At 42.8% G+C, this 27,715-nt stretch overlaps 1 protein-coding gene across 3 annotated transcripts; it reads right to left on the bottom strand.

The window, feature by feature from the left end:
* Window positions 1-1,542: 1,542 nt before the first annotated feature.
* Window positions 1,543-27,071, bottom strand: mctp2b (multiple C2 domains, transmembrane 2b). Of its 3 annotated transcripts, XM_062548884.1 has the most exons (23): window positions 26,923-27,071; window positions 17,834-18,399; window positions 15,911-15,970; window positions 14,710-14,830; window positions 13,042-13,184; window positions 12,852-12,928; window positions 12,644-12,758; window positions 12,469-12,501; window positions 11,961-12,128; window positions 10,937-11,067; window positions 10,181-10,367; window positions 8,324-8,417; window positions 8,109-8,211; window positions 7,896-7,998; window positions 7,037-7,138; window positions 6,634-6,708; window positions 6,339-6,458; window positions 5,792-5,902; window positions 5,236-5,277; window positions 4,718-4,824; window positions 3,570-3,679; window positions 3,220-3,317; window positions 1,543-2,805 (listed from the first exon to the last, which is right to left on the bottom strand). In XM_062548884.1, exons 2-23 carry the CDS (start codon window positions 18,308-18,310, stop codon window positions 2,737-2,739), a joined length of 2,646 nt encoding a protein of 881 aa, XP_062404868.1. In that variant the 5' UTR covers window positions 18,311-18,399; window positions 26,923-27,071; the 3' UTR covers window positions 1,543-2,736. The 3 variants fall into 3 exon arrangements, with proteins under 3 accessions (XP_062404868.1, XP_062404869.1, XP_062404870.1); XM_062548885.1 differs by lacking the exon at window positions 12,469-12,501; XM_062548886.1 differs by lacking the exon at window positions 15,911-15,970.
* Window positions 27,072-27,715: the final 644 nt, after the last annotated feature.

Genomic DNA, 27,715 nt, shown 5'->3' with positions numbered 1-27,715 from the left:
GAAGTTGTTTCATGCCATTTTGAAAGATTTGGCTTTAAGAACATCATTAAAGATTCATACATGCACGAAGACAAAGCAGAAACCAATTGTATGATTTTACCACAAGTTATCTCATCGATAACATTATAGGGAGTGGGCAGGGGAGTGTACATACCTAGTCAGATTCTGTGGAATTCAGATCAGATGACATTGTTAAGCCAGATGAGCTGAGGCAGCCAGTAATATTTTATTTACTCTAGGAGTTTGAATTATTCAGTCATTTATCAAACTGCATACAAACCGACACAGAATTCAGTGGCATCATGCAATTTTTATAGCTTGCTTCCTACTTGCTTTTGCCAAGGACACTACGACTGTGATAGCACTGACACAGGCCTAGATGTGCTATGCAAACATAGAAGAGCAACCTTGCCACGGTCAACTATGGTGGGTCTCACTGGAGTCCATTGAAAGTCAAATACTGCCCCTGTGTGGACACATGTTGTAATAGCATGCTTTAAAAAGCACCAACTTGGAAATCATCAATACATGTACACTGTATTGCCAAAAGTGTTGGGTCACCTCTCTTGACTCGCATTATGATCCCATTTTTAATCCATAGGGTTTAATATGACGTCGGTCCAATTTATGCAGTTATAGCAGTTTCAACCTCTCTGGGAGGGCTTTCCACAAGGTTTATGAGTGTGTTCATGGCAGTTCCAACATGACCACACCAGTGTTCAAAGTGAGGTCCACAAAGACACGGATGACAGAGTTTGGTGTGGATAAACTTGAGTCCTGACCCCAACCCAATAGAACACCTTTGGGATGAATGAGAGCGGAAACTGAGAGTCAGTCTCCTTGTCCAACATCAGTGTGTGACCTGACAAATACGCTTCTAGAAAAATTGTCAAAAATCCCATAAACACACTCCTAAACCTTGTGGGAAGCCTTCCCAGGAGAGTTGAAGTTGTTATAGCTGCAAAGGGTGGACCAACGTCATATTAAACCCTATGGACTAAGAATAGGATGTCACTTAAGCTCACATGAGAGTCAAGGCAAGTGACCCAATATGTTTGGCAGTATAGTGTATATGTACATGTTTGTTCATTTATAGTGTACTTTCTGATGCACATTTCCAGATTCATAATTTTTCCTTGGCCTTCTTTCCTATCCTACCGTTCCTATTAAGGTATAGGGTTCCCATATTCCTCCAGGTTTGTTTAGCCTATAAAGTGTATGTGTGAAGGGTGGGTGTGTGTGTGTGTGTCTTTTTTGCATGTGTTATATAAGTCACAGACTAAGCTGAACATGTGATATATCTACAAATAATTTCTTATAAATAACTAGCGTGGGTCTGACCAAAGTTAGAGATGGAGGCAGCCATTATTCCCTGTATGAACCCCATACAACATGGATACAATTGATAGAATTGTCTTCTATCCTACATTTCCTCCCCATAAAAGCCGACAGATAAGATAGGATCCCTAGACTGTATAATGTCTATGATAAAATCAGAATACTATCGGCAGCATGTCTGATTTAAGAGACCTGTGCCCTCAGTTCAGTGTCACCAGGTTTTTTTATTGCATTGCAGCAGATAATCATGGCAATGATTTATCCGTGGGTTCATTAACACAGTAAACAGTGGATGAATAGTAAATGGCATCTGGTCCCATAAATAACCAGCTAACTGGTGAACATACAAATGTGTTCACTAAAATAAGCCTTTTTAAATATGAAACAGATACATAATTAAAAAAAAAAAAAAAAAAAAAAATGAAAATACTCATATTTTCTGTATTGATTACTGCATATAATGGAACGGTGCAAATAATATGTTAACAATCCACAAGGGGTTATGAACTGCACTGCTCTTTACACCAATCGTTGAAAACCCCCCAAAAAACATTGTTGACAAAGACTTAGTGGTATTCCATAAACCATAACTTAAACAATAAAAACATTCTCTTAGTCTTACCGCAAACACACCAGCATTTCTTAAGATATTTCAAAAGAAGGCAAGCTTAATGACAGCATATTGTACAACAACAAACAATGACATCCAGTCTGTTTAAACATTCTCAGGTTCTGCATCAAGAAGGATGCTCTCAATAAAGCCTCAGGCAGGGCACATAATATTCTACTCTGATCCAGGACTGTCCTCTTCATTCTCCGTGGCCTGTTCAGACCCATATTGGGCCCTATGTCATACCTCACAAGGCCCAAGAATGAGCTGATCGAGGGTGAAGAGTCTGTGATGGTGCACTGCATCGTAAAACAACCGCAACACTCTTTTGTTTCTGTTTGTGTGCACACGCCACATCAGAGGGTCGTGCTCACAGCAGCAGGGGGAAGTAGTGCAACAGGCTCCAGGCCCACAAGTTCCTACTTCATGGCTTTCCGGCGGAGGAGTTCAGCTTTGATGGCCAGGCAATAATCTCTCTCTCTCTCTCTCTCTCTCTCTCTCACACACACACACACACACACACACACATACACTCTCTCACTCTCATCTGCGTGCGCGCACACACACACACACACACACACACACACACACACACACACACACAGGTCCTAGCCATTTACCGGCAGCAGACTGTTTGCTGTGTTTATACAACAGACTGTTAGCTGAAGCCTCAGAATCCTTGCCACAGGCATGAGCGTGTGTGTGTGTATGTGTGTGTGTGTGTGTGAGTGTGTGTGTGTGTGTGTGTGTGTGTGTGGGCAGGGGCGTCCGTGACATCGCCCCGACGGCTATGTGGCGTTCTTCTTTCTCCTCGCGGGACTCTGCCAGCCAGGTCCTCTCAGCTCACTGTACTGGGCCTGCAAACACAAGAGAGGAAACTTCTAGAAGAAGTCTGGACACGGACTGGCGCAGGGCAGGGCAAACAAGGGAGCGTGGCGGGCAGGCACTGCCCAGCAAACAGACAGAACAAACAGCAGGAGCTGAAGTGTTTGCTGAAGGCACAGCCAAACAGAGCCATAGGGGGAGGTCAGATCCTGGAGATACTGCACTGGCCTTTGCATACACTAAAGAAGCCGGTCTTCCAAAGTCCAGGCGTCTACATTTGTGAAAGCATCATCAAGCTGCCCTGGCTTCCAAATTAGGCAACAGTGACTACTATGTGTGTGATTGTGTGAGTGTGAGAGAGGTAGAGAATGAAAGAGAAACTGTAAGTGTGTGTGTGAGCGTGCATGCACCGTGATTACTGTAGCTCAGTGAGATTCTGAACTTACCTTCTGAACATCGGAAGGCACCCTACTGAGGAAGTCCATTATTTCATTGTTCTCGATGGCAAAAGGTTTCCGTATTTTTTTGGTGAATTTGTTAATGCCTAACAAAAAAAAACCACAGTTCCATTTAAGGTAAGCTTAAAACCAACTGAGTGGTCATGAAATGCATGCAGAAAAACAGCCTTCGAAAGAGAAAATGGGTCATATCCACTGACAAAATGCAGGCCCTTTGGAGCTTTTGTAGATTAGGTAGATTCGTTTAAAGAGGCCGACAGACACTATCTGTGCAGAGACGATAACATATTTTTGATCTTAATCAGAACAGGAGAAAAAGTGGTAAGAAGTGACCTTACCCCATGCTAAAATAATGTAGCGCACTGGGATGAAGTAGGTTAGCACTGTTGCAATGACAAGGACCAGAAAGACCATATTGGACAGGAATGGCACTGACCAGTTGAAAGTGCTGTGTATAGAGAGAAAGAGAGAGAGAGGGAGAGAGAGGGAGAGAGAGAGAGAGAGAGGAGGGTGTTAACTGATCATGGGTAAATGGCAAATAATCAAAGACATGTAGACTGTCTATAGGTGCTTTCACCCTGTACAGCAAGCCGGCAATTTGCCGTCTTTTTTTGCAGCTCGACCCGAGCTTTCTGGAGGTGGCATATTGGCTCCACCTCACCGCCAAGGCTTTCCGTGTGAAAAGGGCTTATAAATGCCTCCCAGCTGTAGTACTCCAAATAAGTTGAATCAAGACGGCTGATACTTTACCTACTAAAAAACCTCTCAGTACAGCAGCTGCAAACATAACAGAGAACTCATACCAAGACAGATTATATCTCAGACATATTTAATATAATAAGCTGAATATAAGGCTCTAGCTTTGATTTTGTTGTCAGTTCCTCTAGGTTAAAGGAGCCGCTGAGCACAAACACAAAGAGGAACCCTCTGGTAGTGATAACAATGCCTTTAAATTCATCACTTTAAACAAAAACAATCAGTATGAGTAAGAACTGGTAATGAATGTCTTTTGGTTTGAGAGGAAAACCGGAAATGAATGTCTTTGGTTCATTCTGAATGTACACTGTGTTGAAAACAACACAACTTGTGTCCAAATAGGGACAACACAGTTTGTGTTGCTTCCAACACGTTGCTTTTGTTATTTGTTGCACAATATATGTTGAAAATAGCACAACTTCTTTTTAACAACGTTTCCTTAACACATCTCTGAGTCCAGATAGGGACAACACAGTTCATTTTAAGAGTGTACATTTTGAGCTAGGTGAAAGACAGCCACATAGCAGTGCACTGGCCTTATGCAAGGCCTATGTGTGTATGAGGGTACAGAGCTATGTGAGTAACAGCCCACTGCTCTTAGCCACAGCCATATACAGTAAGTCCTTGATTACTTAAGGTGCTTTGTCACTTCCTCTCCAACTGTGGGGCTGTTTAAAGTTGAATCACTCATTCTCAAGAGACACACACACACACACACGGAAGGACTCACTTTTTGATTCTTTCCCCAAAGCTGGCTATTTCCTCCAGTATGTTCTGAACGGTGATAACGATTTCTTGAACCATGTGGAATTTTTCCACCAGCCCTCTCTTCTCCTCCTGTAGAGAATCAGATGCTTCGTAAATACAAATACAAATCTCACTGTGGCATACAACAATCATGGGACATTGTTGTTCTTCCAATCGGTGGATTTGGCTAATCTTAAAATGACATGAGCACTGAGAATTTGAACAAGCCAAACAAACTACCCAAACCAGCCAAAAGGCCCATGGGGCGTCAGTGATGGCACCCAAACCAGCCAAAAGGCCCAGAGGACATCAGTGATGGCACCCAAACCAGCCAAAAGGCCCAGAGGACATCAGTGATGGCACCCAAACCAGCCAAAAGGCCCAGAGGACATCAGTGATGGCACCCAAACCAGCCAAAAGGCCCCGAGGACATCAGTGATGGCACTCAAACCAGCCAGAAGGCCTACAGGGCAAAAGTGATGGCTCAGCAAGCATGAATACCTTTTCATCGTCCTCTTCATCATCACCTAGGTCCATACTATCCTGGAAACACAGCAGGAAGTTTACCATTCGGTTAACTGGGTCAGTGCAAGGTATATAAAACAGACACAGAGACATGTTCCCATTTCATAATATATATGCCAATATAGGAATGCAAGATATGCTGAATGTATTTCCCTGTACTACTGCACCCCTTAATTAAAATGCCTAACTTTTACTTCCCTGTAAAACCCCTTTAAGGTGTGCCGGCGGGAAATCTACTCATATGTAACATGAGATGTTGAGCAGGGTTTCTCCCTTTCTAAACCATGGCCATGGCATCCGTGTGACGGAACAAAGAACAAACAGTGGAGGGTGGGGAAAGGCTATGCAATTCAAGCACACAGAAACACACACACACACACACACACACACACACACACACACACACACACACACACACACACAGGTTTGTAGAGTGGGTGCAGAACAAAAGAGCAACAAAGCTGGGGCTTTGCAGCAGCGTCAGCGGCCGCGCTGGGCGACGAGAGAGAGAGAGCTAGCGAGCGACACTCACCGTGTCGTGGCCGGTCACGGAGGCTATCTGGAGGTAGTTCCTCACGATGAGGAGGACCAGGTAGAAAGGCAGCATGTAGAACTCCCAGTACCACACCGTCAGCACAAACACCTAACACCCGGCAGAGTAAAATCCACTCACCATCAGTACCAAACCATAGCTCAGACATCAGTTATACACACACTCTTACACATGGACAGGTGCACACATTCAGATTTTATTCATTCATTTAACAGACACTGTTGTCCAAAGAGACTTACATGTGTCAACTATATTACATTGTCCCCGGAGCTACTTGGGGTGAAGTGCCTTGCTCAAGAGCACACAACGGTGGAGGCCGGAACTTGACCCCACGACTTTCAGGCTACAGCACGCTATTCCATGTAATTACGGTAACCACTACACTACCATCGCTCCTTAGTGAAAATACAATTCCACAACAAAAGACGACCAAACTCTTTCAAGAGTCTAACCACTGCCGTTTCAAAGTTCAAGCCAAGCGAAAAATCAGAGCACAGTGACCAAACACGGCTGCTGACAAACGTACCATAAAAGCAATGATACTCCTCTGGATGCTTTCCCACTGGAAACAGCTTTTGACGTAGTGATGGGTGCTCACGATCGCCCGCAGGAGATTCCGCACACGGACGACATTCCGCGTAAGGATCTACACAACATAAGTGGGTTAGACTCCACCACCGTCTGATTGTGAAAGGTCCATTGAAAGGTGCATTGAACCAGGTGTTACAACTGCATCCGTCTTGTACTTTGTTGGAAAACGTACAGTTGTACCACCTGGTATGGACATTGCATGCAGCATTTGGGGTGATATACAAAATTACCTTTTTGGAAAATTTGGGATTGTCCTCCTGGAATTTCTTTTCTTTTGGGTTGAAAGTTCTGATACTGGCTCGGATCTAGTAAAAGAAAAATACAGTCAACTTTTACTTCCTTCCTTACTTCCTTTACTTACTTATTTACTTACTTACTTACCAGTAGGCCTACTTACTTACTTAACATACTTGTTTTGATGTTAAATTGATAACAGGCACAGTTGTCAAGGCAGAGCATTTTAACCCTTATCATTACAAATGCCTCTGATTATGTCAGTACATTATGTAAATGTTTTGGAGGACATTGTAGGAGTATGTGTTGTAGATGGATTATTCAGAGGATATATAGCCAAGACACAAATCAGTAATGGCCACCACGTCCAAGCCTTCACAACCTTTGTTTTGCACTCACAGGATTAAAGAAAACGTCCAGCTCTAGTGATATCGTCCCCTTTGATGGTCGTCCTAAATCCTCTTTCCTTAATGCGCAGGTTATCTGCTGACCATTGTGAATCTGCAAAAGGATGGACGTTATCTTACATTATGCCATTTTCTTTTCCAATGACACAAAGTATCACACTGTTTAATGCTGTAAACGATGAGTAAAACACATACAAAATACCGTAATAAAGCATAAATACCTTGAAAGTTATCTTGGTGTTTATCACAGATAAGACCAAAGACCTGACACTATCATTTATAATAATTATTTCAGAATGTATTGTAAAAGAGCCTTTTATTACCAGATAGTTCTAGTTATCAGGTGCTTTATCATTTATCAGCTATCGAATATCAAAATTGGCATCTGCCTTTAAAATGGCATATCGGTCAGGCTCTAATCTGGACTGTCTGTTTCACTGTCCCAAAGTGTTGTTGTGGAATGGAATGATTTAAAGCAACACTAAAGCACTTTTCCTCTGTCACACGCACACTATTTGTTTATCCAGCAAATAACGAGGTCCACAGACATTTTATGAAAGTATTGCATTGCATGCATTGCGACATACAGTAGAAGAAGGTAAAATGTGCAGTTTCTTATGTCTCATTTCATTGAACTACAAGTACGCTACCCGATCTGGTAAAGTTACATAGTGCGGTTATAGCCGAAAGAGGGCTGCGAGGTGAATGCAGAAGTGCCGTTCACCCTGTTACGAGTTGATGAACCGCTGAAATGATTTTGGAAACATTATTTTAAGGTACGAAAAACTCTTTAGTGTTGCTTTAAATGGAGGCCTGAATTTTCTCAGTGCTTTAAATCATTTATTACGTACTGAGAGCAAAGAAATGGCCATTTTTCCAAGAAAGTCTGGAGCCTTGTCCCCATCCTCATCAAAGACGGTCACCTCCAAGATGTCATGGATATCTTTAACAGGACTGGGGAAAAATATATATTCATTAACACATCAGACCACTGCAAAGCATACTACAGGTATTAGACTATAATACAACTGAGGGTAAAGTGGTGGGATTGTGGTGCTACTTACAATGTGAATACTTCATTCCACTCAGGATAAAGTGTCTTGTAGATGGTGTGTGTTTGGAGCCGGTCGTTCCCCAGTTCTAACACACAGAAAGGGTCACTCTTTCCTGTACAAAACACCAAAGTAAACATCTTCAGTCAGAACAGAGTTTTAATCAAATGTAATACATTAGAATCAAATGCATATAGAAGCTGGTCCGTCACAATACATTAACTAACCATTCAGATCTGCAGCCAACAGATCTGTGGCCTTGATGACTTTGACCTGTAGGAAGCCCACATCCCTAATGTTTTTCAGAGAGTTCCGGAAAGCCTGCAGGGCAAAATAGGAAAGTGAGCAGAACGGTTTACTGATTTGGGTTTAAAAAAAACTGCCTTTTACTTTTTAGCCAAAGTAACTTTCACCCACAGTATTTTGCTATCCATAGATTTAAAACGTTTCTTGTGTAACAGGTTATACACACAGCATTCTTTACCTGAAGAACCTGTTATAGCTGTTAATAGAAAAACCTTAAATCATCTTCACGGCTGTATATACTATGACGAACCCTTAACAAGCTTGTACAACATTTGAATACATATTTCAGCAAAAAGTTATCAGTCGTTTACAATAGGTTTAGACCAGCTGAGTTCCCCTTTGGGCCTATGTGTATGGTTACTACATATGTCTGGCTAGGCACCATAAAGTAAAGACATACAGTAGAAACAAAGGTGTAATAATTTATCCAATAATGGTATGCTGGTGCCGGTGTTTGGGTCGCTTAACCCTTATGTTGTCCTTGGGGTCAATTTGACCCCAAGCAGTGTTTAACATCATAAAATATATGGTTCACTTTTTTTGTTTTGCTTCAAGTTTCATGACTTTTCCTTATTTGAAGGGTACAACAGAGTAAACATGAAATTTGCACAAAAATATGTTTCCAATGTCCTGTAAAAAAAATAGTTACGTTGGTGGTATTGGGGTCAATTTGACCCCATTTTTATGAAACATGATGAAAATGAATATTTGACAAATTATGGATATTATTATTGTAATAGTATGAGAACATGTAGCTATTATCATTATTTCATATACAAGTACATATTACATATAAGTTATTTTGGCAGGTCTGAAAAAGTCCAAAAAGTCAGCCTTTGGGCTGTTGACACTGGATTGGCCATATTGCCAGTCAGGGTTCCAGGGTTCATAAAGGGGTGTGGGGGGGTGGGATTGTTTTGTAGGGCTTTTGATAGTGGTTATTACACTCTTGTTAAGTACCTACCACAAAAAAAAATTGGGAAAAAAAAATAATTGTAATCATTTTTGAGAGTTTTTTGTAGCTGGGGTCAAATTGACCCCAAGGACAACAAACGTCGTAAGATTTTAGGACAACATGAGGGTTAACACAGATGGAATGTAGTCACTGGTGTGAGTTTGCAAAGTGCTTTACGAGGTTGCAGCTAAGTCAATCATAAATAAAGACTGGAGCCATTCTAAACACTAAAAATCTGACACACAAGGCATCTAGGGGTTTTTGAAGCAATGTTGCTGGGCAACGTTTCTGAGTATTGCTGTTCTGGAATGATCCTCTTGATATCGGTGCCCTTTTTTTCCAAACAACTTTATCATCAGTAGGCAAATTACCACGATCATCCAATTAGAAGAGATAGGTATGGATGGAATGTGGTTGGCCAGCATTGATCAAAACATTGCCCCGAGGATCACAACCTCAAAACACCCCTGAGCAGACTTTAAAGTTCCTACACTCTTAAAACGAATGCATCGTATCCATTCTGAGTTGGGAAAGTCGGCCTTTTGTTATGGTGCCCCTACTTCCTGGAACAATCTTCAGTGTAATGTAAAAATTAACTCTATACTTTCCTAAAATTAATTCAGATCTATAATCACAAACCTTCCTATGTCAAGTTGTGCCTGCTTTAAGTAAATGTCTTTATTATTATTATTATTTGATTGTTTCCCTTCCTGAATGAATGAACGTGTTAAACTGTTTTCAACACATTTGTTGCAACAGGGACCAACACTGAGAGAGAACAACACAGTGTGAGGGAGCAGACCGCGTGAGGGAGACGACTCACGTATCTGTTGTGCATGTTCTCCCTCTCGTCCAGGTCCTCCAGGGGCGCTGCGTCCAGGTCGGACACGGACACCCCGCTGCACACGTTCAGCTTGACCACAAAGAGGACGCGGCCCCTCCCCTGGTTCAGCGTGCGCGTGAACACTTGCGGCTGGTTGACGGAGACAATGGACAGGTCCACCTCACACCTGCGCGGCACGCAGAAAGGAGAAGCAGACACTGCAGGGTTAGGGCCGTAGCTATGGACACCTGTGTGGCACTACGCACACAGAGGATATTTTTGAATCATACATCTGCGTGAAAGCAGAAACACCCTTTTTTTCGCCTGCAACAGAAAGATGGATACACGTTCACCTCCTCAGACCCACACACAAACACACGTACACACACACACACACACACACACACACTCACACACACACACACACACACACACACACACGCACACACACACACACACCGGTCTCAGCCTTGACCTCCATGGGTTCATTGAGCACCACTCCCTAAGCATAACTGGAGATGCATAACTGTGAGAGGTCATGGCAATGGGCACACACACAGCTGGCATTCCTCCTTCAGCTCATTCAATGCCTTTACCCAAGCAGCCCACGGCAGACAGCATGTACTGTACTGTGCTGTTCAAGTACTCCGTGAAATATGAGACCCATAAATATTGCATTGCCTGGATGGTGATCTAAGAGGTCGCGTAGATGAGCTTTTCATGAACTCTGCTCAGAAGTCAGGAAATCAGACTCACGTTCCGTAGCGCTCTTCGTTTCTGCGACTCTCTTTCGCCCAAACTTCCACCTCCAGATTGTACGGCCCATCTGGGAATTGGTTGAAGTCAAATCTCTCTCTCCACTGTGGTCTGGCTTTTTTGTAATGGTTCTGATAAAGACAACAAACAAACAAACAGGAGAAAACAAAGCTGAATCCACACACTGAGCTCCAAGTTAACCGTTTTTTAATCATCCAATAACGTTTCGGGCTACTGTCCCTCTTCAGACTTGAACAATAAGACACATCAGCACATACATACATATATCCACTGGGGGATCATCTGACGGGTCACATGAGACAGGTGATTAGGTGGTTATGCCACAAAAGATACACCATAAGTGCAAAAGTGTAAAGACATACAAATATGTACACATACTGTATGTACACACACATTCATAATGCATTCAAACAGCATCAAAAAAGTTGGTAGTGGCATAATAAATGTAAACAATGATTTAAAAACTATCAATAATAGATCACAACAGCCATTGTCGACAACGAGCACGAGCACAAGCACTAGACCCATCACAACAAGTGATGTAATAAATAGATACAGTACACTCCTTCAGAGGGAAACGATATATAAAAATATACTAATGTACACATAGCAGTTTAGAGAGACTGACAACTCTTTACAGTGATAAAACACTCTCACAAGGACACTGACACACCATCCGACATGAGAGGCAGGTTGGACATTTATATTTGTTTACAAATTTGGTATTTTCAGTCTGACATGACAGTCTGATAAGAACATGCACAAGGAAGTACTTCACTGGCAACTTCATCAAGACCGACTGAACAAATATGTCATTTAGTGGACTAAATCGTCATTGTGTTACCAATTATCTGATATATCTTTCTGATATAAATTCTCGCCAACATGGTGAGGAGCTAATATGCTGAATTACAACATTCTTTGACACTTCCTCTACAGGTCGAGGGGAGACAGCAAGCTGTCAATCATCCGTGCCTCCGTGGCTGCAGTGCAGTGTGATTACCTTGCTCTTGTACTTCTGCTCGCCCAGTCTGAAGCGCACGTACAGGTCTCCGGGGCCTTCCTCGGGCATGTCCTGGCCCTCCACCAGGGTGATGCTCCACACGCCGCACCACAGCTGGCCTTTCTTCAGGCTCTCGGACAGACGCTTGGTCTGCTGGCTCGGCCCCGACTGGACAACAGGAGACAACAGCGGGGTCACCACAAGCCACCACCTTCACCATAATGCGCTAAATTAGCCACAGATTCTGTTCATGCACCGTGAATCACACGAGAGTGGGTTAGTAGAAGGGTTATTAGTGAAGAAGAATTTGAAAACTGTAATTTCATCTTGTGGGGGATTTTTTTGATGTAAAGTGTCTTTGATTTGTTTAGAAAAGTGCTACATAATTTAAATGTATTATGATTATAATCATGAGTATGATGATCATTATGATGATGATGATGATGATGATGATTATCATATCTAAAGGTCTACATTAATCTAAATGTCAAAACAAGTCAGTGTTTACCCTCAAGCTTTTTTTCCTCTTTGGTGTCGTCTTCTACATGGGTGTATGGATGGGAGAGTCAAAAGCAACACATTTTAGTCAGTGGGAAAGAAGAGATGCAAGTCAAGACAGTGAGGTTATTAGACACACATCAGAACCATGTGCTCCAGGAAGTAAGAATGGCAGAAATCCTTACAGCGTTCTTCTTGCTTTCCCCGTCCCGCAGGGATAAGCAGATGTCTAGGACGATCACGCCCATGTCCTCTTCAAGGCTGTTGGGGTCGCTGAGGTCCAACTCCATCTGGTGCGTTCTGGGTAAGAGGTAGAAGCCAACACTGTTATTCTGTCCAATGCTTTAATTCTCAGTAAGTTCTCAGGAACATGTTTTTTTTTTTGGCATGTACTTTTCAAGTTCAAGTTCATCCAAGGCCACACTGCTGGACCCCATGAAGTCGTCTGTTGCCAGGTCTCGATCATAAACCTGAGTGAGAGTGTTGGAGAAGACCTTTTAAATACATAATATTTACTCTATAAATATAAAACTGTCATCACTGTGTATTACACTGTATTGCACAAGACCACAACAGCTCTCACCTTCACAAAAAGTTTCTGGTCCAAGTCGGGAACAGGGAAGGCGAAAATCTCATTCCAAACAGGATTCAAGTTCTTGTACACCACTTTACTTTTGTATAGTGTCTTCCCATCCAATTTGAATTTTACATAGGGGTCACTGGTACCTGTGGATATGTAAGACAGCAAAATAGGTTTCTGACGTCAAAGCCAGTCTGATTCCCAAAAATAAACAATTATAGCAAATTAGCTGATTATCTTTTTTTGTAAATGGTAGTTTGGTCACTGGCTAACTCTGACTAACTGACTTACTGACTAACGGTCTCTGAAGTAACACTGCTAAGAGGATGTGGTTAAGTGATCTATATCTGGATGCAAAAATGTGGCTTTCATGGTTTCCTGAAATATGATGAATGCACTGCAAATTTGTTCTAAGAGGCCAGGACCAAAACTGAAATTGAGGGCTCTCACTGTGGACAATGCTGCCACCGATTACCTAATCTTGACCCTAACCCTAACCTGCACCAACAACAACAACCTGCCAAGCAGGGCTGCCCTGAAGCCGACAGTGGGGGCCCAAACAGCCATACATTTTAGAACAGAAGCAAAGGCAAAAACACTCAAATTAAACAAATATCTAATGCAGAACTTTAAGTACATAGGGGCTATAGGTTTGCTCTCTCTTGAACATCCTCCAGCAGATGTCACTGTTTCCCACAGCCAACCATTCATATCACTCCCCTCTGCATACCCCCATGATCCCCTTTAATATCACAAACAATTTTGTTGAATTCCAGACCTCTACCGTAATTTCCCGACTATTAGCCACGGCTTATACATTGATTTTTCGAAATTTCTTCAGTTGTGAGGTTAATACAAGGAGGCAGTTAATATGGTGTTAATATGGTTATGTTTCTTTTAACTTGCATATGTATAAGCCGCATAACACTGTCCTGCGGCTTATACACAATGCGGCTTATATGCGGGAAATTACTGTATAACTTTCACACATGAATCCTCCAAGTGATACAAGTCCAATCTGACAACCTAATAACTACTAAAATACGTCTTGTTACAGCCTTCTTTGCAAAACTGAAACAGTTCTTATTATTTGCATCATTATTATAATTTATAGAAGTAAAAGGGAAAAGGCACTGTAGATCATTCTAGAATACAGGGCAAGCACAACAGATCACTGTAGAGTAGGATAAATGAAGCACTACATGACAGTAAGCCAGCAGCACAATGCACATGTAAAGTATAACTGGAACGCTTTACAGTCTCCCTAAATGGAAGTGTATGGTGGGTGATTTAGATGTTCCATTATTTAAAATAACCTTATACAAAATGTCTTACATTTCACTTGATTTTCATGATTTGTAATACTGACAGGAGTCTGGAGAGTGAAGCATATGGCATGAGTAGCAACGCATTAGGTGTTTCATGGGTGCGGTTGGGAACAGGTTCAAATATGCCTCCGTGGAATGCTGTCCAGACCATACAACGTGTCTCTTCCCTTTCAACTGTTGTGACTGAGACGTCACCGCATTCAACAGTGTGTATACATTCCTTAGAGCCCAGATCACAAAGCCTTACTATGCCCTCATGTGTGATACCATGCTATGACCCTGTGGTGTCTGTGGTTTAGGACTCCAACCCCACCATCAACAAGAGGAAATGAAGAGGTCTTACCGCAGCGGTCTCTGATGACCAGGTTCTTGCCCTCCTTGAGGGTGATGTTGAGGAGATAGGTCTTCTGAGAGTCGCGCAGGTGCTCGGGGAGATACAGGCTCTCGCCTCCTACATCTAGGGACTGAGAAGATCCAGAGCGAGTCAGTGACATGTCGTCCTACCTCAGAGACACTCATAGCCCGACGACAAGAAGATGTGCTAGAGCTGTAACTCAGATGCTTGTATAAACTACTGTTTGCATAATATCCAAGTTAATATTGACATGCATAAATTATATTTGTTTTCAGTCATGAGACTGGAGCCGTAGGCACCACCACGTCATGTTAGGTCACATCTAATCCTCTTGATAATATCAATCAAACATCACAGGACCCAAATGCATCAGAGAGCTGCTATGCAGAGGGACACACATTCCTACAGTGTCTCTCTCATTGTGCTAAATTAATTAACGACTTTGCAAAGTAGGAATGCACAATATTATCAGTAGGACACTGGTATCGGCAGAGAATCGCTTAATAATTGCATTACTGGCATCGGCAGATGTGAACATTTCTACAGATTATCCTAGCAGGTCAAATCAGCACAATCTATTTGGGTTTCAGAGGAGACATCACACAAATCCATTCAAATGTGATGAGATATATACTTTTATATGAACATTTCGTATGTCAAATTCCGTGTTTTACATCTACACCATGTTGCAATGATTTTCTTATTTTTCACGGGTGAATGTCTACATTTCTTTAATTGCATGTATTCATGATTGTATCTGCAACAACTAGGCCATCACTAAGAGTAACAGATACAGGAGACACCTTGAGGGATTCAATTTTTTTTTTAAAGTATATCGTATTAGAAATCGGTCAAATTAAGTTTGAAAGCATCAGCATATCAAATATGGGCAGAAATGTTCCACTTTCCACTCTTCCAATATCGTGCATCCCTATTGCAAAGTCAGCAAAGGGATAAAGCACTGGCAATAGTTCAGCCCACCTGCTGCACAAAAGCAGCCGGTCTAACTCTAAACTACTGTACACTGTTTACAGTAAACCCTCCCCCGCTCAACGTTTCAGTGTATTTCTTGTACAAACAATTGCACATTACACATAAGTCAATATTTATTCCAACTTTTTATGTCCATTAATCAAGAGCTGCCTTGATTAATGCTTCTGGAGCATTTTCCAAAAAACAACATACTTACACTATTATTATCAATGTCCTTAATTGTCGGCATCTCTTGGCCATTTCGTTCTAACGGGTTCTGCAAAAACAGGTGCATGATGAGTACTTGTTTCGACATGGACGCAGCCTAACACAGCCTTACAGAGTTTCCACGCATCTCGTTGAAACGGACTCGCTGAAATGGACTCTACTTGCAGGTCAACTACATGCAGGTTCATTAACCCAGAGGGCCGCGCGGCACACTTCTGAGCCCGACCCATGGGATATGAGTCTTAACGTGGTTATTAAAAAATTCTTTCACAACGGGACACTGGGAATGTCATGCCACAGGTTTAAAACACGGCACACCTTAAAAGTACACAAAAAGCACATAAAACCATAAGGTTCTGTGTTAAAATAAAACACCTAAGTGAGGATGGCTCACCTAAGAACTAGAGGCCATTCAAGTTTTAACAGGCAGATAAAAGGCACTTTCAGACGACTGTCAGTCAGAAAGTGCTGTTTCTCCTAAATGATGACTCTGCAAGTGTCTGCTAATGCTACTTGAGAAGTGTTTGTTTTTCAGTTTGGCCACAGCGCCAGCCAAAGCGAACTGGCTAATTCAATCAGGATCACCTATATTACTTGGAGCTGTTGTAAATATCTTTGTTGTCACAGCATACGAAGCAACTACTAATTAAGTCTTGCATCTATCTACTCAATGATTTATGAGGTTGATACATTTCTGCAATTGAATCTTTATAACTGATCTCCTTTCACTCCTTGAGTTAAGCTTTACATTTTTGTCCCTCCGAAAATCCACTATAGCAGGCATCCAAAAGTGTAAGATGATGTACAGTGTCTGCTTCCAATGAAATCATGTTCACACCAGTTAGCAATATCCAAAGACAAGTCATACTCATATGTCTATGGTGTGCATTTGCTGGCTTCATATTGTGCTTCTCAAGCCAAAACTTGGCTTAACGAGCTCAACCTTTTTGACAAGGTTTACATATACTGTACTTTACACAGACTTTCATTCTATTCTCCTACAGCTGCTCAGCACTGCAACTCACTGGTGCAAACCAGTCTCACTCTGTTTCATAAGATAGACCTACTGTACACAGTCCGTTGCTTTCAAACCACTACAGAGTTCATCACGGTTTGTGGCAACATTATTCTGCCAACAAACTACTGTAAAAATGATGACGCAACTTCAGCTAAGCGACAGCGACACATCAACTTGAGAAGAAGTCAGAAACTGAGAACTGCCCGCAGTAGCACAAACACCGCACAACGTGGGACTACAAAGAAAGAGAGAAGTAGCATGGCCGCACACCAGCTGGCCAGGGGAACAAAGCCAACTTGCTCAACCTGCCCTTCATCGAGTGACTTGCCGGCTACTGTGCATTGACAGAGATCAGTCTACATATCGTGTGACAGCCTCCAGACAATGCTATGGAAATATGATCCTCCCACAAACATTTCCATGTAAACACCACCGACATGCACTGTACTGTATGCCTTTAAAGCCATCGGTCTCAGCTCGAATTTCATTTGTGTGACGAGGGTGTCACTCCAGTGTCATATCATTAAGTATGAAATGGACCATTGTGAAGCATGTATGAACACTTAATCTCTCTGCTTTTCTCTCTCTCTCTCTCTCACTCTCTCTCTCTGTCTTTCTCGCATTCAAGCTGACTCACAGATATACAAACACACACACACACACACACACATACTGTACACAAACACACACACACACACACACACACACACACAAATTTACTGCCTCTTTCTGCTCTTTCTTCTAACAAGTTAAGATATAGGATTGTTTTGTCTTGTTTTATCTATCTATCTATCTATCTATCTATCTATCTATCTATCTCTATCTCTGTCTCTCTCTTACACACACAAACACACACACACACACACACACACACACACAGGAGAGCAGTCCTACCTCACTCTTGTCCTCGGACACCTCCACGCTGGGCAGCTCGGTGCTGAGCCGGACCCCGTGATGCGCTGCCGCCTGCGGCCCGTTCTCCGGCGACTCGTGCCGCTTCAGGGAGACCCGCTCCTCCGGATACCCGCCGCCGCCGCCGATCACCTCCGTGGACGCCCAGGCCGTGGGCCTGCGGGGGCCGTCCGGCACGCTGCGCCCGCTCGAGGCCGAGAGAGGAGAGGGGCTGAAATGCGGCCTGAAGAGCGGGGTGCCGGGGCTGCTCTGGGGCGGGCTGTCCAGCTCAGAGTCCGTGGCGCCGGACGAGTGGCGCAGGTTCCGGATGTCCGGCACCGAGGCGCTCATCCTGTGGTCCAGCACCCCTTCTGGACGCACCTCCGGCTTGCTGGGGCTCTTGCGGCCGCCCCGCATGTAGCTGAGGAGGGGCCTGGCCTTCTGCCTCAGGTTGCCAAACACCTTCTTTTTGGGCTCCATGGTGGGGGGAGCAGGGACGGGACAGGAAAAGCTGGGTGGGGTCGGTCACCTCTCCAACGGGGGAGGGGGGCGTTGACTCTCACAGATACCTGGAAGAGGGAGAAACACACCCAGTAGTATCACTAATAGGATTCTACAAGAAACGACTTCATTACAACAGCAATAATCAAATGTACATGCTAAAAAAAAAAACCCTGAAAACAGTCGCAATTTGAAGAGCTGATATTAAACACCAACTGTTTAAAAACAGTAGCAAATGTAAGCACCTCTAACCTTCGAGTTTGTTGCACTCCACGTGCTAAAGGCATCAAAGAAAAAGGCCGTTTTACAAAGATCTGAACGCGCACAAGGAACCTTGAGAGTGAGTTTGTTGGATCTGGTTTGATAAGAACCAAGATTCCAGTGTAACAGGGAGGAGATGCAGGAAGGAAGTTTACCACGAATGGCTTTAAAAACAAACAAGTGCCTGTGATAACTGCACCTTACTTTAGAGAAGGCAGTGGTGTGTATTAGAACTATCACCGGTGATAAATCTGAGGGTGAAATGATAAACAGAGTCTAATTGTTTCAATGTAGATGTGGCTGCATGCCTATAGATGACACCCCCTTAAGTCTATACTGATAAAACATACTGCCTCTACATTTGCTCTGATTAGATTATCATGAAAATGCGCCTACTGTATACGGCCCACCCATTCACACTCCGCCATGGGTGTGTGAATGTGAGGCATGATAATGCAAAGCGCTTTGGTAAAAAAAAGCCCTACAGTATATAAATGCAGTCCACCATTTACCATCACTTCAAATTGGTCCGTAATGACTGCCAAACAAATGACAAACAGTAGTTAGTCCAAATCTTACACAATGCAATCTTACACTCTGCTCCAATCAGCATGTTTTTGTCAATACGTTTTAATGTAGTGTGTGCTTACTCGAGAAGTGTGTGAATTTCTGTCAGTGTCAAATTGAACAAAATTGTGCAACTGACTCTGTGGTAATGGCAATCACAACATTTTAACAGAATGTCCTCTATTCGACAGTGACATGGTCCAGCTTCCTCAACCGCGATTATATTGAGATTGGAAATGGTCCCACCCCTTCTGCTATGTAGCGAAGATGGTGACCGTTGGGGGCAAAAAGCGTCCAGCGTCGCACACTCAATTTTTGAGTACGCCATCTGCAGGGGCGTAGCCAGAGGGGTGGCCCCGGGTGGCACAGGCCACCCTTGAGATTCAATTGGCCACCCCAGGTGCCACCCCAAAATCCTAGTCTACTATTCACCATTAACAGTCAAAGGCGAGAAATTTCTTGATGCACTTGCAGCACACTATTTTGAAATATCAGGGTTCAGAAATATAAGCAATCTAGCAAACATGCTTGCAGTTATAGGCTACATGGCTTATTGTTTTTAGCATGTGAGTTTACAATAGGCCTACAGGCTACTGCTTGCGCTAACACAAAAATCACGTAATAGGCAAAATGTTATATCTGCCTATTCTACCTACTCAGCCGACACTGTTGTATTGTTATGTTGTATTGTAAATAGTCTACTACCCTAATGTAATATTGACATTGTGGAAAGTTTATAGCTTAGGCCTGTGTTTCTTAACTGGTGGGTTGGAACCCAAAAGTGGGTTGTGGTACTGATCTGAGTGATGGGTCGCGGAGCTTGTGGCTAAAAAGAAATTAAAAATCGGCAATTTAAAATGCTACCTGATCAGATCTATCATTGGCCCGTTATTTTAATATATATATTTTTTTTTAGGCTTTTTTATGCCTTTTAATGATAGGACAGTTGAGAGAGACAGGAAGTGAGTGGGAGAGAACGTTGGGGTGGGATCCGGAAAGGACCACGGGGCGGGAATCGAACCCGGGTCGCCGGCGTTCGGTGCAGGTGCCCCAGCCAGTTGCGCCACGGCTGGGGCCAATTGGCCCGTTATTTTGATAAAATGTATTCATAGCCTTAATTTATTCAGCCATTGCCATGGTATGGACATAGACAATGTTTATGTGACAGGTCATGTTAGATATAATGTTAGGGAGCTAATTTTATAAAAGTATGCAGAATTTTAAGATATCATGTGAAACGCAAGTTGGCTGCAACCCTTGGGCAAAATAAGACAGTGTAGGGTGCACATGAGAGCATAAAACCATCCAAACTAAAGTGTCACTTGGAAACAACGCACCCCTGTCAAAGACAAACCTGTCGAGTAGTACTTTGAGGTAATATCAGCAGTTAAAGACTTCACAAATGTAATGCCAAACATCTGCATTTTCCACACAAATAGGCCAGGCACTTCGCGTGTCTTATGTAGGCTACCTCACCATATTCGATGGCTTGAATGCTAAATATATAGGCCTATAGTTGGTCACAACTTTATGAAATTATGGGTTCCAAAACCAGACCAGTTAAGAACCACTGGCAAAAAAACATTTCACACTTCCACTTTTGCTCAAATGGCCCAATTTCTGAACGAGTTTTGTTCAGAGCTGAAAATGAGCTGAAAACTGTATTTGACATTTTATCCAATTACAAAGACATTTGATGTGAGAGGTCTTTGTCCTTCTTTGTCCTTCAATTTATGAGTATGGTGCTTGGTGCATGGATTTACTCATGCATGTGTGCTTATTTAACAACTTGAGCCTGTTTCTGTTTATCTAGATGCCACCCTTGAATTTACCAGTGCCCCACTAGGGCCACCCTTGTTACAAATCTCTAGAATCGCCACTGGCCATCTGGGTACTTGCTGGGCAGTGCTCTTAAGTACTGTGGTTCTGGTATGTTCCCATTGATATTGAGAACTTAAATCAGTAGTGTCACCACCCCCTGTTGCCCTTCAGGCCTCTCCTTGTCAGTGCATGGGCAGGTAGGGCCTGATGAGGTTAATTGGGTTAATTGTGTACACCTGCATCAGTGCATGGGTATATACTGTAGGTGTAGGGGTTCTCCTCTCCTTCCCTGGAGGCAATTCCTTCTCTCTTGCAGGCTCCCATTTCAACTGTCCTCTGCACTGGCACTTTATCCCTTCTCTCCCCTTATCTCTAATCTTTCTATCTTCCTTTGTTTTGGTCTAATCTGTTTATCATTTAGCCATCCCACATACTGCTATTGCTATTCATGCATCCAGGCATACATGCACGACAACACTCATTTTCCCCCTCGACGTCTTCTGTTTGGTATTTATCATTCCGCCCTCAGATTTATCACCGGTGATAGTTCTAATACATACCACCGCGTTCTCTGTTGTAAGGTTGGCTGGCCCTCTCTTTCTTTGAGGCGCAGTTACCACTGGCACTTATTTGTTTTTAAAGCCATTAGTGGTAAACTTCCTTCCTACATCTCCTCCCTCTTACATTGGAATCTTGGTTCTTATCAAACCAGATCCAACAATTAGCTCAGGGTTAGATTAGGTTTCCTTGCGTGCGTTCGGTCTTAGTAAAACAGCCTTTTTCTTCAATGCCCCCAGCATTGTGGAACACTCTGCAACAAACTCGAAGGTTAGGTACTTCCATCTGCTACTGGCTTAACCATTTTTTACATTCAAAACCCGCTAAGTACAGTACCACGCTCTGGTCTGAAATAGCGATTTGTAGGCAAACCCCTATAGGATCCTGACCAAAAAAAAATGCTCATTTAAGTAGTAAAGCAGTCCAACTGATTTAGAGGCTTTTGCATCAGGGTCATCAGTCCCCCATAGGAAGTGCATCTGTGCCTACTCTGTTTACACGTGGTTAAACCAACACAACAACTTCCACTCTATAAGCCCACATTTCCCTGTCCTTTCAGCTAAGCCTGCCTCTCACATCAGAACAGAAGTCAAGATGGCAATATGACTCATCCAAATAATGTTCCGAAAAAATGTTACACAATGTACTGCTTTCATCTGAAGTCATTATTAAGTACACAAAATCCCCGCTGCTGGCCTTGATAACAGTGCCACAGGAGAGAGATGGAGAGGGAGAGAGAGCGAGGGAGAGAGAGAGAGAGAGAGAGAGAGAGTCACACATGTGTGAGCTTGTTGAAATATTGAGGCATATCAAAACGTGCCTCCTTTAAAACTCCCTAGCGATCCAGCAATTTGCTGCAAAACAGAAACTCGTTCCTGTGGACTCTCACCTATTTCACTTGACTACAGTCAGAGCTGCAGAACTACCGTCATTTCCCAACAATAAGCCGCGGTTTATACATCGATATTGCAACATATCTTCAGCTATGAGGTTAATACACTCTACTCAACTCTAAACTCATTCTAATCAACATCCAGTTCCTTATATCAAAGACATTATCTTGGACCAAAGGTCCACCCCAAACATGGAGGGCCATAAAGCACTTACTCGGGATGACCAAACGTAGTACGCTGCCACCGAAGCTCGCCAGACAAAGCACGTATGGAAGAGGTGGTGCGTGACGCATATCTCCAGCAGTTCTTATGTGTGTAGCATTAGTGTCAAAGCCACACACCACAGCACTCAGGGCAGCCAGTGAAGCCTTCACAAGAGCCACTCCCTTCTCCCACACTGATCTACATACTCTAGCTCTGACAGGAAACAGTGCGAACTACAGGGCCAGTAACTAATGCCATGTAGCTGTTCTGAACAGTCATGAACGCAACATGACACGATCTGTGTCTCGTCTGTAGCTAAGCAGATTTCCACATTGCACAGAAGGTGATGAAAAAAGAGACATTGCACAATAAAGGAGTGAAGGCCCCACAAGTCCACAGCAGAGTTGAGCTGAACGTGTCAGTCTCGGTAGAGTGGAAGCGGCTTTGTCGTGTTGGGTTCAGTCTACTCTCCTCAGACACATTCATCATCAGCACTGCCACTGATCTCCCTCGATGCCCACCCACTGCCACAGCAACTACTCCAAACACATGGTCTGTTATCTAACCATGGAGCTAATCTGCTATAACAGTGTGTGTGTGTGTGTGTGTGAGTTTGTGTGTGTCTGTGTCTGTCTGTCTGTCTGTCTGTGTGGGCATCTGAATTTCAGGACTGAGGATGAGCAGTTTTGGGCTAGCAGTTATAATTAGTAGTAGCTACTCTTGTTTTCACAGAACATTATTAATAGGATGATACATTATTATTATGATCATATTAATCATTATTGATATCAATATGATTAATCTGCAGCCAAAGTAACAGACTACTAGATGCATGTTTACTTATAATGAGGTTTGTGATCTGTGAGAAAAACCATGAGAAAAATGCTCTGATTAATCTTTTAATATTTATCATAAAAGGGACACTTCCTTATATTTAGTTTGATAGCATGCAGCCTTTTGAAATACAGTTTCGATGTTAATCTGCAATTGAGTAACCAAGAAGAGCATATCAGTCTTCATCTGTATGTGCCTCAGTTAACCAGAGCAACCAACACATAAGAAGGGCTGAGTGGCTTTGCTGAGGAAGAGTGATGTAGCTACACTAAGGCTGCTTTTAAGATACTCTACTGAAAGAGATGCTACATTCGGATACAGATAGTCACGTTGTGTGGATATGGGTGAGAAGGAACAGTCAGCAATACATGGCATTGGCCAGTCACGTTTGCATTCTAACCAATTTTTGCATTTTTTGCATGAGTATAATGCCAATGAATGAGATCTTTGACGGCAGCATTCTGAATTTTGATGGCCCGAAAAAAATACACACGAACTTATGTATTTCTGATGTGCAAAGGCCTATAGTCTGATAGTGTGACAACTACCGCTCCAGACCACAGTGAGATCATGGTATGCAGAATTGGCAGAGCGAGGCTAACATGTTGATGCTGTGTCCAAACACCACAAAAACACTCTGTTCCCCCTGACGTAAATACATTTCCCCACATTTCCGTGAACAAAACAGATTCCTGGATGATTCTCAGCCTCGAATCTATCTAAAAGCCTACAAGCCACTACACATCTTTAAAATAATTTAAATGGCAAATGTGCATCACACACAAATAAAGGAGGCTTTCATCAGTGTTGCATCCGAGTGTTTGTCATGGAATCATCCCGATAGCCACAGCCCACAGGTACAGTTTTCTCACTGTCCGTCATACACGTTCAGAGATACTGTAGGTCGAGGGTTCGAGGAGAGTGCATGGGAATGCGATGAGAAATGGGAGAGGGAGGAGAAAGGAAATGAACAAACGGCAAATGGAGACGCACATCCCTCACGATGACAAATTGCTGTGGGAGTAATCCTTTAAGCTGCACTCAGAGAAGCAGCCCCACTGACGAGCCTCCATTATCTGAATGTGTCATTGGAGCATCCTTCTCTACCTAGGATAACACCACACCTGTGCAAAAAGCACACACACACACACACACACACACTCTTTCTCTCTCTCTCTCTCTCACACACACACACATACACCCACACACACACAGACACTTCCTCTGAAGAACTTGGGCAGTGAAGCTCTTTGGGTTCAAACAAATGCTATGTACACTACACGGGCATAAGCTTCTTACAGGTTTAGAAATGGCTGTTGTGCCTCGTGTCCTTGCCACTGACCACATCAAAATGTCATCAGCTGTTGATCTGAAACGGAACGTCACAGCAGCTGCGATCAAACAACCAACTTCAGTGCAAACGCACTGTTTGCACTAGATGACATGACCATGGTGTATGTGTGTGTGTGTGTGTGTGTGTGTTTGGTGCATTCAACAGGGACAATACAAAACATATGTAAGCCTATATGTATTGGCACACTGACATTACAAAAAGATAGAATAGGATGGGAAAGTGAGGCGCCATATGCTGAAAACGTGCAGTCTTCCCTCCCTGTTTTCAGAGATAAAGCTTAATCCAGGAATCCAGGGCTGGGTGGCCTGACCCGAATATGACGATTGGATTAAGGCAGACTAAAATGTTTTGAAAGGAGTGGGTGAGATGGCAGAAAAGCAATGCATCGCTGACAAAAAAGATGCCACAACCTGGAGACATAGTCAGTGTACACACACATAAACACAAACATACACACACACACTCCCCCTCTCTGCCACACACATTCATAGCTATGGAGGAGAAATATACAACCCACCAGTATTAAATGATAAATGTAATGAAAACGTCAATTCAAATTCTATTGCATAACAATGGAATAACCATGCAATTCTCTTTTTATCTCATGTTCCAACTTCCATGGGGTGACAACATCTTTTCCGTCAATATATCAATAAAGCATTTTTGGTCAAACACTGGGCAAACACTGAATAATTATTAACTTCATGCCAAAGTCCTAAAATGCCATGGTCGCCAGAATGGGAGATTTGATCTGTGTTTGGGGGAAGGGATGGCTAATCTCTCATCAAATAAACCAAACCCAGGCCTATCATAACCATTCCCCAGATCACATCGCCCACTAATCCTTTGTTAAGTCATGGTGTCTATTTAGTGTCCAAAGCATGGTGGTTATAGGCAGAGGAGGGGGCATATTTGGGAGTGTGTGTGTGTGTGTGTGTGTGTGTGTGTGTGTGTGTGTGTGTGTGTGTGTGTGTGTGTGTGTGTGTGTGTGTGTGTATGTGTGTGTGTGTGTGTGTGTGTGTGTGTGTGTGTGTGTGTGTGTGTGTGTTTGTGTGTGTGTGTGTGTATGTGTGTGTGACTGGTGATGGTGGGGTGTTTCATCTGTAGGCCTACTAAGTCAACATACAAACTACCATGGGGAACAGTTAAGAACAGAACAGCTAAGAACAGAACGATCAGTTAAGTAAGAACAGAGGGAAATCAATCATGAGACAGACATCTAATTTCATTCTCTCGAACCATTTTCACTTAGAACGATTAGGTATAACTGTTTTAATGCTTCATCTCTATTGCAACATAATTGTAGGGCTAAATAGAGCTAAAGCAAGACCAAACTAAGATAAACTCAATTGTTGCAAGTCGGATGTGCACGCTCAATAAAAAAAACCCTCATACACAGCCTATAGGTGAAAAATGCCAATGAGCCCAGACAGTCAAATCAACTCGGCAACTTCCTCAACACATACCTAAGCTACCTGTCAAAATTAATTACTCTCAGGATTCTGTGGGCCTGCTGCCTATGCTAAACAACCCTAAAAGCTCATTGACTCTTTCCTTGGTAAATAATTAAACACAAATAGTGAGGGGGGCCGGCCAGGTGATTGAGCAACTGCCGTTAAATTGCCACGAAGGAACATTAATTTCAAGCAATCATTAATCAGCACACACTTCCGTTGTGCATTGATTAATTAACTCTGTTAAAAACTCTCAAAAACATGTTTCACTTCAGTTATGATCGACTAGTATAGACTGTATACAATAAGTTATCATAGAGCCCCAACGACGTCCAAGCAGCTATCGATGTCAAACGGGGTTTCATTGCGTCAGGTAGCCTCTCAAAAAAATAGCAAGCCATTTACTTGTACACTTCGCTTCGGTAATGACTATTTTGACAGATTTCCAATGTTTTACAGTCTACAATAGGTTCAAAAACATTGGGTAGGCCTATAACCTATTAGGCAAGACAAGCTCATCATCCCAACGCAACAGATAAGAACTCACACTGCTCTTACACCTGGGACGGTAACTTCTGGCTACTTTGTTTCAAGTGGCAATTTCCCGTTTCGTATTACGCATTGTACAAATACTTGTCAACATACCTGGTCCCTGAAGATTAAATTTCCATTTTCAGGAAGTAGTCTTTTCCCCTTTCATACCGGACACTTTTCTAAAAGTACCGTAGGCAACATCTGTACACAGCGGTGTCGTCAACATAAGACTTCCTCAAGTGAGACGAGGACGATTGATGGATGGGTTAAAGGGGTGGTGGTAACCGTGGGTGTCGCGCAGGTTTGGCCGATGTAAAACTATCAAAACTGCACTGTTTCGAGGCTACTGTGAAATCTCCTGTCCGCATGGGTTTGATACAATTAGTTTCACAGCTTTCTGTTCGATGATTAAGTTGAGTTTTGTCAGTAGACTAGCTTATATTTTAACTCAGAAGCTATTGGTTTTCCGAAAAGCCTACAACGCCTATAATAATAATAAACAAAAAACACTCATATAGGGCTACCGTTAATTTTGACTCATATCTATTGTAAACCTATCCTTGTTTTGTCATGTCACCCACTAAACAACATTGTTACAAACTGTCTCTGATGGTGATTACAAATATTACGCATTTTTTTTAGCGAAATACAGCATGCCTCGTGTTTACTGTCTGTGGAGTGATGTTTATGCCACCTGCTGGTTAAAGAGACAACATGCAAAGTAAATGTCAGCAGCTTTTACTTGAGTCTCAATACCATATGCGTTTCCATAATATGTCCAGATATAGGCCTACAGGTCAGAGAGAACTCATGGCAATTGGTCAATCCTTTTTTTGTCCCTGTGCTCACACTGTTAGGTCTTTTCGGTAGTCTCTCCTGTAATCCATCCTTTCAGTAGTTTAAT

This window comes from Sardina pilchardus, chromosome 11 (assembly GCF_963854185.1).
Source record: "Sardina pilchardus chromosome 11, fSarPil1.1, whole genome shotgun sequence".
NCBI classification, from domain to species: domain Eukaryota; kingdom Metazoa; phylum Chordata; class Actinopteri; order Clupeiformes; family Clupeidae; genus Sardina; species Sardina pilchardus.
Note: the sequence above shows the minus strand (reverse complement) of the source record. Positions and strands in the feature narration are given on the sequence as shown.